The following is a 10750-nucleotide window of genomic DNA, read 5'->3' on the forward strand; positions in this document are numbered from 1 at the left end:
TCTTAATCCCAGATTGGCAGGAAAATGGACTAACTTCCATGTTATTCTATCAAATCTACTACTTAACAATTAGGTATAACATCAAATAAGAAAGCTTTATATGGAAATAATATTCACTTCAATAATTTTGACGATAGAACAATATATGTCTATGAATGATGATGAAAGAAAAAAGGTTCACACCTTTTTCCCTTTTTCTGTTTTAGTAAAAACTATTATGTTTACTTTCTTAGCTTTCCTTCGTTATAAAAATTATTACTCCTCTCGTCTTATTTTATGTGATACTATTTCTTTTTTACAATTGTTGTTTCGAAAAGGATGATACCTTGAATTAAAAAATAATTTAACTTTATTTGACAGACGAATGTAACTAAAGTTTTTTAAAAAATAAAAGTTAAAAGAAAGATCACGAGTTTAAAATATTGATTAACTTTTCCTTGAAATAACCATATAGTATTTGGAACTGATCTAACTCGACTAATTCAAATTCACTATATATCGAAGAAATACCCTACCAAAAGAAAAGGGAAATTATTTCTTAGGAATGACCTCAGCATTTGTGATGACGTGAAAAGGTTTACAATTGTCATCCCAAAAGATAAGATGACGTTAGGTATTGTGAGTACGTTACATGAAATGACTATCTTTGCCCATAGGACTTGCGTGAACATTTTGACAAAGGGTTTAGCAAAAGCATTATCATATCTAAGTTGCAACACTCTATCATATAAACAGGAAGTACACAATTCATTTGGAGAAAAAGGGAGTACAAGAGAAAGCAATAGTTCAAACTCTAATGTTCACTTTGTCCCAGCACAAAGGAGCTGTGTTGCATTCGTGGTCAAACACAGTGGAATCGAAAAGCAGGCAATTTAATGCCGCATACAAACAAGCAGTATTTTGTGTTTCAATATCTAAAGACAATCTCACATGAAAAAAAATATTACATCAGTCTTGTATAGTCGATTAATAGCTGACACAACAATCCAAGTTTGCATCACAAAAATGTTTGCAAGGCATTAAAAAGTACCATAGTCGTGTTAAGCTTATTGACTAGATGGCACTCCATGCACAAGAACCAAGTCCACAGCCTTGACCAGATAGTGTGGCTAATAGAGTATAATCATCAACAAGATCAGAGTCGTATTTCAGTACCAGATGGATCTTACAGTGTTTTGCATATGACCAAAACAATTGGACTCAAGCAAGAAGTCTGGCCTGGGACAGATAAGGTTTGATGCATCATCCTTCCCATCATAGGGTCCGTAATCAAACTTCTCCTGCTTAACCTTGCAAGCTTCACCACCATAAAACAATCAAATTACACAACTATATGCTTTCACGACTGTGAGTTGGAAGTTAATATGATAATCAGTCTCACCTGGCATTGTCACTAATTGGGGCTCCTCTGATGAGCTTCCACTAGTAGGGGTGTATTCACTAAACACCGATGCAGCAGAATGACCTAAAGGGGAGATTGGATCACCATGTTGTCCCCATTCAGTCATGTGGAGATCAGGACATGAATTATCAACCACATCACCAGAATTCTCCTGGTGCAAGATACTCTTTGAAGCTTTCATAGTTTGTGATTCATGAAGTACAGCGTCCAACAGACCACTGTTCCTAGGTGACAGATTACATGATTCAGTATGCTCAGTTGGAGGGGACTGAATCAAAGTGTCGACAGAATCAAGAGAAGGAAGAGGGGAAGTAACTAAGCCCCAACTTGCAATCGGACTTTGGAGTGAAGGGAGCTCGAGCTTCTTTGCCCATGAGGGCTCTGAAGAAGAGGTGTGGCCATTTAAAAGGGCATGGCTGCCAGGAATTACACCCAAGGATGAGGGGTGATAATCAGATGTTAGATTTTGATTAAATGAAGACGAAAATCCCATGGACTGAGCAAGCAAAGAACCATCATCCTGATGTTGATGGCAGGTTGGAAAAGAAACATCATTTTTTGATGGAGAACAATCACCATTTAAAACAGAGAACAGAGATTCTGAGCCTCGTATACGCTTGGCTGGAGGCGTTGTTGAGAGGAATGACCGACTGTAATAAGCAGAATTAAGACCCTGTGCCAACAGGCTTCTTCCAGGAATGTCAAGTATGCCACCAGTGGGAATATTAAGAAGTGCTGGTGGACACAAATGCTGATTGAACTCCAACCTTTTGAATTCCACAGCTGGAATCTCAAAATTCATTGGCAAGAAATCAGGATATTGTGAATCTGCTGAGGAGAATGTTCCCAACTCCTCATTTTGTTTGTTTTCTGTAATTGACTGAAAACAAATATCTGAAGGGTAAATTGGCAAGCCTGCACGCTGACGTCTCTTTATTCTGGTATTCCAGTAGTTCTTTATCTCATTATCTGTACGCCCGGGCAACTGAAAAGAGAAAAATAGGGCCATTAGAATTTAAACAATAGTGAATGGTATTCCACAATATTTCCAATTTGATAATGTAATGAGGTCACGGTGGTTATTTTAGAAACTCATCTGAAATCATAAAAGATAAAGAGCAGTATGTGCTGATAAAAGAGGGGAAATCCACATTTCTAGTCCAGGAAGAACATTATTTAAACATGTCCATACATGCAAGTTCTACCAAGCACAAAGCAGTATTTATATCTTACATGCATTGTGAGAAACCACCTAAAGCAAAATCATGTGCACCATATGACAAAATAATGGACTCGGAATATCACAAAAGCTTCAGAAAGAGTGAAGAAAGTTTTATCACAGGGTCCCAACAATGTCGCATTCACTATGAGTATCTTTCCTTTCTCTATATTATACCCTACCTATATTACTCACTGGATCAAGATTTCTGCCAACTGTAATATTGAATTATATAAATAGTAATAGATATGTTAAGACAGAGAAGTCCCTTGTGATATGATGAATCCCAACGAGCCAGACACTTCTACATCTTGATTCCAAAAACTAATATGATTAACATTGCCAAGCCTATCTTGGCATGCCATGATTAGTCACATTTTCACCACTCAGTGTTAAGAATGATGACATAGCTAAGTGTTAAGGAGATGCAAGAGGACTACAGCTGACAACAGAAATCAGAAAGTACTGGCTTTACTCCCAAGAGAGGCTTTACTCCCAAGAGAAACAGCACAATGCCAATACACAATAGGGCTAGAAACTACAAGTATGCCACTTCATCAACTGTACAATGAACTTCTCAAATGGAGATACGAAAAAATATCATAGTATTTTATGATGTCCAGATGAGGATCTAAAGCAGAACCCACATCCGCCATCAAACATACCTTCATACAACATAACATCACCAAGCATCCAGACCGGTTTCTAGAAAAAGTACAGTTGACCAGCCTATCTCCTACGTTAGTAGAATTACCTGACCACAGTCTTAAACTCTTACAACCAAGTATCATTGAGGATCAGACATAACTTCATAAAACTGCCCAATAATTGACGAGAAATAGGAAGATGAACGATAAGAAGTTTTTAGAGCTTATCAACAAATAGGAGAATACAAATATAACGAACAGGAAAATACAAAAAGGAAAAGATAAGCATATCTAATGATATAAACTTGCATAAGAAAGGTTTCCAGACATCACACCAAAAAATTAAGAACAGGCATAAGCACACAATAAGAAAAAAGACTGAAAGAACATTAATTGCTTCTCAAAAAACCAACACTTCTTTATAAGCTTGCAATAACCAGGTTCCTAGATATCACACTAGAAAAAACTTGCAATAAGCAAGACCCCTAGACATCATACTTGAACTTGCACTAAGCAAGATTGCTAGACATCACCCTTGAAACTTGATTCAAGTTGGCATTTTTCCTTCTCAGAAAAAAACTTGATTCAAGTTTTGGTTCTTAAACAATGTTTTTGAAAGGGAAGACACATCATACTTGAAAGCTTGTAATTGCTTCTCCCAAAAGCAGACTAATTATCAACGACCATTAAACATTGTTAGGAAGTGTTAATAGTGATTATCAATCCAAAATAGATTTTGACAATTAATGGCAAATATAACATTCAGCTAAAACACATAATCAAAATAAAATTCAAAAGTAAAAGGATGGAAACCGTTTCCCAGAAGCGTGAATGTTGATTATAAACTGATGTTTAGATCATTTAAAGGGGCATTTAAGACTTTTAAACCAGCACAATTCACCAACTTAAGAAATGCCCTCTATATAATAGCAATGCATCAAATCATTTCAAGAAAAGGATCTTCTCAAAAAAAAAAAAATAATAAGGTTTTTGTTCCTGTTTTTTTCCTTCCCAAGAAAGCAACTCACAAAATTTCCATAAAAAGAAATTCGAGTATATTAATTGTAATCATGTATGTAAGGCAAAAAGTTAGGCATAAAAAGATAGCTGTTTTACCAAAATTTATCTTGAACTGTCAATTTTTATTTTTTTTGAAACTGGTGATGTTGTATTCCTAAGCATTAAGGATATGCTGGAGACCTTCAAAAGAGGAACAGAAAAAAAGAGAAAAGCAGGAACTACTTACAGAGAGCCTAACAGATCTACAAGCTCTAATTCCTTCATATTGTTTGGTTACACCAAAAGAAAAATAAAGATACAATTTAACCAAATTCTGCAGAATTATTTGGCTAACATAATAACATCTGATCACATTTTGGATTTTATTATGAAATTATTATCCAAGGAGAGATCAGTCATAAGCATATATAGACGGCAATGACAAATCAGATTTTCAGATGATACAAACCTCAGCAGCCATTCGCGCCCATTTGTTTCCCATCTTAGCATGCAGTTCAATTATGTGCCGCTCTTCCTCAGGAGTGAATGCACCCTTCTTTAGATCTGGTCTCAGATGATTGGCCCATCGCAAACGGCAACTTTTACCACACCGAGCAAGTCCTGAGTGCTTTTGGACAGCATTCCAGTTCCCCTCACCATGTTTCGTGACGTACTCCACTAAAATTGCATCTTCTGCAGAAGTCCAGGGGCCTTTTTTTAGTGGTAGACCTCCTCCAGTATTTCCTCCACCACAAGCTTCTTCGGCAGATGGTGAATCCACCCCGTCTTGTGATGTCATCCTGTCATCGCTTTCACTTGTCATACTCATCCTAAAAGGTTGAAGAAGTAAATAATAGTGACGGCAAATGTAAAGGATATAAAATTGTTTGTTACTAGATCAAGGGAGTAATAAGGCATCACATCCAAGAGGAATGACATCATTCACGACAAAGCCAGTTGAGCTTACTATAACAATGAGTGACAACAAAGGAACTGCCAACTTCTACAAGCAAGATTGAGATTCTTAAATAATAGTAACAAAAATGTAAAACTATTTTATGACGAATAACCTATTCTGAAACTTCCTAGGGTGCTGCACTTCTAACCCATAAGACCACTCATCCCGACAACCAATTGAAATGACATAGCACTTGTAAGGATCCTGATGCAAGTCATAGCACAATCTTTGTGCTCTTTTCTATACAAAAGACATTTAATCCTCTACAAAATTATCGTTAAACAAACATATGGAAAGAAACTCAAAATTCCCAGTAGATCAACCTCAAAAGTTTAAAAGGTAAAATGTAATAACTACAATATGTGCAAATGACACAAATTAGTGCTGCTCTAAGAATTTAGGTAAAAGGAACTTTGAATATTAACAGTTTAGAGACTTCCACAACACCAGTAATGAAGCCCCTACATCTCAACTCGATAAAAGGACTTGTCATTTGGGACCAGTCAAATATCTTGATATGCGTAAATTAATTCCAGGAAACACAATATATTCTTGAATTCATGAACACATAATACAGGGAACCTAACTTTTAAAAAGCCATCACATCTAACTACTAAAAATAGTGTGACATGGTAACTTCTTCAAACAAAATGAAGAAAATACGGCGAGCAGAGGATTCAAGTTCTTTATCTACAAATCAATCAATCAACTACCCCTTAATCACATAATCTTACAAAGAAAACACTAGCTTAACATCCAGATGTACAAAAAAAGTAATGAGCAACCGAACAACATAAAGAAAAGAATATCAACCAATCATTTAGCTTCGAATCAACCAACAAACACAATAATTTTGCTGATAACGAAATCAATCGTACATAAGGGAACCTCGTGCACCAATTGGCACTTGTTTGCAAAATTATTTATGAATAAACAAACATCAGAATAAACAATAAACAAAAAAAGGCTCAAAATGCACGTGGTGGATGATGTGAAGGAAGGGAAGGCCCCTTCCGTGCTTTCGGATTCTCCCCACAAAAGGCAGATCTTTTTCTTTCCGCCCCAATAGAACAACTGAATAGGGACTTAGATGTGACCAAGGTGCTTGCAAGCTTAGGACTTAGCAGGTTGTTGGCTGGGAGAGTTGGTAAAAGAATGAAACCTTCAAGAGACCATGGTTAACAAGCCAGCTGAGGAAGAACAATTAATTAGATCCCTCAGCTTAGTCTCACTTAAAATTACTGAAATGTCAAGTCTATTGCGTGAAAATGCCTCAAATTATGTTGTTGCATGTCATCTAAGACTGTAAAAACAATATACAAATTAACAAACACGATCCTCCAACACTCAAATCGATTGAACTTTAACAACTAAAATTCCAATCAAATCATGATACATTTCCAAAATACAAGTATTATGATAAATAAATACTTAGCATTTTAGCAATTTAACAGCCCTAATTTTACCTAAAACACCAACCAACATACGATTAACTGAAACACAAATTTACACTTTTTGCATTTAATTACCTGAATGAAGAAACCTGGTGAAGTTGCCCAAGGACTCCTTGAAGTAACTGCACCACCACACAGTTCCTTCAAAACTCAGAAACACTAAGCAGGATTCAATCTAACTGAGCCCAGAAAAAAACCCCAAAAACGAAAAAAAAAAAGAACACTCAAACCCCCCTCTATACACCAAATCACTAAAAACCCAAACCCTAACTGTGGATCATGCAAATATAAACCTCAAATTCACCACCCAAAATCCCAAACCCAGAAACTCAAATGTGAATCCAAAAATGTCCAGCTTGAGGTACCAAAAAAGATCAATTTTTTCTCGAAACCCTGGTTATGGGTCGGTGAGAAACGAAATGGGTAGCAGCAAGATCCACTTATTTTTCGAGATATTTAACAAAAACCAAAAAGAAATAGAAAGAGAAAGAGAAATATAAAGGTGTCAGCTGAACATAGAATTTCAAAAAAAAAAGAGTAAAATCAAAATCAAAATCAAAACCAAAAAATCAGAATAGATGGCAGAATAAGAGGAAAAATAGAAGAGAAATATGAGGAATGGCTAACAACACAACACCATTAAGAATAAAAGAGGAAAAACAAAAGCAAATGAAGAAGCAAACGAAAGTTTCTTTTTTCTGCAATTTTTCTTCTCTTTTTTTTTTTTTTTTTGCTTGTTTTATTGGGATCTTTTTCTCTTTGCCCCTTTAACTTTTTTCCGCCATTTTCTCTCTCTGACTCTCTCTCTCTTCAACAACTACGCGTAGCAATGGGCAATGGCACTTGTGAAGAAAGATGAAGATTTTTGACATTTATAGGAAGTGAAGTTTTCTAGAGAGAGAAAATATGCAGGACCAGTTTGTAACAAAAAAAAAATAAAAAAATATTGAGTTTTTTTGAACATGTGGTGTTTTTGTTATTAAATAAATTATTTATTATTCACTCATTTATTGTATGTAGTGGGGTTTAATCATTTATATTCATAAATAATGAATCAATTAATATACTGTGAGAGTTTAATCATTTAATATTCATGATTAAAGAATTATTTAATTTATGTGGGGTTTAAAAGAATTAACTACTGAGAGTAGTATTAAATTAATCTTTTATTTATACTTTCTTCATCCACTTTTATCTTTTTGCTATATCAAAATATATGTTCAAATTAAAATATTACGATATAATTTATAATATAATTTTTAATTTACTTTTATTATTAACTGCAATCATTTCTTAATGAGTTGAATTTATTTATCCATGAATAATGTAGTAAAATCATCATTTAATTTATTATTTTTTGATAATATTGTATGAGATTAATATTGAATGAATAAAAATGAACTAAGAAAGTATACGTATTCCTTTTATCCTTAATTACTTGTTTCACTTTTAAATTGGCACACCAATTAAGAAAATAATAATTGACATAATTAGTTTATCATTGTACCTCTATTAATTATGAAGTTGATAAGATTTTCAAGAAGTTTTATTTTTTCATTATAATTAATTGAAGGTATAATATGTAAAAATAATTTATCCTTTCTTGATTTGTTAAAATTGACAATTAATTAAGCACAACTAACAAAAATAAATAAATAGTTAGAAATAATGGGAGTATTTGATTTTAATTGATATTTATTAATAACATAATAATTTAGCTACTTCTGTTAATTATGGAACCCACAATATGATAAAGCATCCTCACTTTCATTTATTAAAAATTATTATACAATTTAAGAAATAGATGATTTTGTAATATCTTTTCCTTTCTTCCATACGATAAATAATGAGTGTGTATCTATTTATCTTTCACACGATTCAAGATACTTATAGAGAAGTAAAATCTCACTTACTTGTAGTTTGTGAATTTTGTTTGATTATTTAATATTTTATAAGTGATAATTATGTGAATCATAACTTACAAAAAATATATAATAAATGCTAAGTTTTCGTAGAATATTAATTTTAAAAAAAATTAATAAAAAGTTCATATTATTAAAGTTTTTACTAAAAAAAAACATTTAACTATTTTGGGAATGTTTGATAAGAAATGAGTGGGTAGTTTAATTTAGTAGTCTTGTCTAATTAAAGAGAGGTGATTATAAAGGTAGAGTTAATTAATTACTAATACATACAAAGAATGAGTTTAATTAAGCAATAATTACCATGAAGAGAGAAAGTTTAGTGAAAGTGTGTTTGATTTAGAAAAGGAAAGTTTAATAATCCCTTTAGTCACACCAAACTTACCCCACTTGGGGAACATATTCAGAAGAATATAATTAATTACAATAGTATAGTTTAAGTCTTTTTATATTAATTAATATAGAGATAAAAGTGTCTTTTTCTATATTTGTATTATTGTCCACATATATTTTACTATTGTTGTTTAGGGGTTTGGTACTTGTCTAAACAAGACCAGACCAAGGGAATTTATGATATTTTTCTTTTTTTTATAAATAGGTAAAAAAAAATTGTTTTTTTCTAACTTGATAAGAATTATTATAAATTCATTTTATCATCTCAATAAATTTCATAAAATTTCTATTTTCGCAATTATTTTTCTTTTGATTTTTTTTTTAATTATTTTTTGCTTATAGAACAACCTAGAGATACATATATATAGTATATCCATAATATATTTTAATCTTATGATCTTAAATATGTTACGTGTGGAAATTAAATGTAAAAATTGACAAAAAAGAAAAAAATATTATATAATATTTCCAAACGAACTAAAAGTAAATGAATAAATTAAAAGACATAGTATAATTTTTATTTTAAACAATTTAAAATAACTTTATTATTATTTAAAAATTTGCCCTTCCAATTTTGGGGCCTAAGTGGATGTCTCATTTTTAAAACAATTGAGCTGTCCCTAAAGAGATTTTGAATGGATGGAAGAAGTTTTATTTTTTAAAAAACAAAAGTCCAAAATTTAAAATAAATAAATTATTGAGGTCAATTTTGACAAATATTTGTTTTAATTTCATTGGATATAAATAAAACCTTTTTCCCATGCTGCAATGTCTAAAATGTGAAATTTAAGGGAATTTTTTATTCCATCCATAATGTTTGCACCAAATAAATGAACACAAAACAAATATACTTGCATTATAATTGTTTTATTATTTAACATGATTAATGATTTATCTTTCCTCTTTATTTTGTGATTCTTATTACTAAATTGATTAATCATGTTTAGAGACAACGGCAGATATATAGATACGTTTAGAATATGAAAATTGAAGTTTAAAAATTTGAAATTTGAAGTTACATGATAATCTAGGTTAATAATTATTTAATTTTGAATTTGAAATTTGAAGTTACATGATAATCTAGGTTAATAATTATTTAATTTTGAATTTGAAATTTGAAGTTATCTCATAATTTAGGTTACTAATTATTAAACTTGGTTAGGAAACTTTTTGATATCATTTTGTCCTTAAATTGAGATGTAAAATTGTCAGGACACAGGTTAACTATCCGATCACCTCACTATAGGGGTGTGCATCGGTCGGTTCGGTTCGGTTTTACATATAATCGGTTCGGTTTATCGATTTTCGGTTTTAAAATATGCTAACCCAATAACAAACCAATAAGAAATTTTTTATCGGTTTATCGGTTTATCGGTTTTTGATGTTATCGGTTCGGTTTCGGTTAACCCAATAAGAAAATGTCGATCAAATAATATATAATAGTACGTATGTTATAATTACATGTTACCAACTTACCGCCAAAACATAATAGAAAACTTTGAATGTTGATCAAATTACTAACATTCACAAACTTGCAAAAGCTATCTCCTACAATTACGAACTAGAATTAAAACTAAAATAAAATATTTCAATGAGACAATCTTGAACAGTTGCTTGATCCACCAGATAATCAACAAAGTTCTCACCAATTTCCTAACCAAAAAATCACATAGCCTGAAAAGCTAATATTGAATCTATTTATGTATTAAATTATGTATATTTAATATTGAGGAAGGGTAAAGTAGTAAATAACTAT

The 10750-nt window shown here is 32.0% G+C and overlaps 1 protein-coding gene across 2 annotated transcripts; it reads right to left on the reverse strand.

Annotated features, from left to right (window-relative positions):
• Positions 1-728: 728 nt before the first annotated feature.
• Positions 729-7645, reverse strand: LOC107021643 (transcription factor GAMYB-like). 2 transcript variants are annotated; one of them, XM_015222344.2, is made up of 4 exons: positions 6755-7645; positions 4737-5067; positions 1382-2387; positions 729-1297 (listed from the first exon to the last, which is right to left on the reverse strand). In XM_015222344.2, exons 2-4 carry the CDS (start codon positions 5064-5066, stop codon positions 1149-1151), a joined length of 1485 nt encoding a protein of 494 aa, XP_015077830.1. In that variant the 5' UTR covers position 5067; positions 6755-7645; the 3' UTR covers positions 729-1148. The 2 variants fall into 2 exon arrangements, with proteins under 2 accessions (XP_015077830.1, XP_015077828.1); XM_015222342.2 differs by having other exon boundaries at positions 4737-5097.
• Positions 7646-10750: the final 3105 nt, after the last annotated feature.

The sequence above is a fragment of the Solanum pennellii genome, chromosome 6 (assembly GCF_001406875.1).
Source record: "Solanum pennellii chromosome 6, SPENNV200".
Taxonomy (NCBI): Eukaryota; Viridiplantae; Streptophyta; class Magnoliopsida; order Solanales; family Solanaceae; genus Solanum; species Solanum pennellii.

Excerpts from the sequence above, each read along its gene's own strand:
- LOC107021643 (XM_015222342.2), bottom strand. The coding sequence starts at position 5,096 with ATGAGTATGACAAGTGAAAGCGATGACAGGATGACATCACAAGACGGG. Across the intron at positions 2,388-4,736 it reads GGGCGCGAATGGCTGCTGAG|TTGCCCGGGCGTACAGATAA; the intron begins GTTTGTATCATC and ends TTCTCTTTTCAG. Across the intron at positions 1,298-1,381 it reads CCAATTAGTGACAATGCCAG|CTTGCAAGGTTAAGCAGGAG; the intron begins GTGAGACTGATT and ends ATGGTGGTGAAG.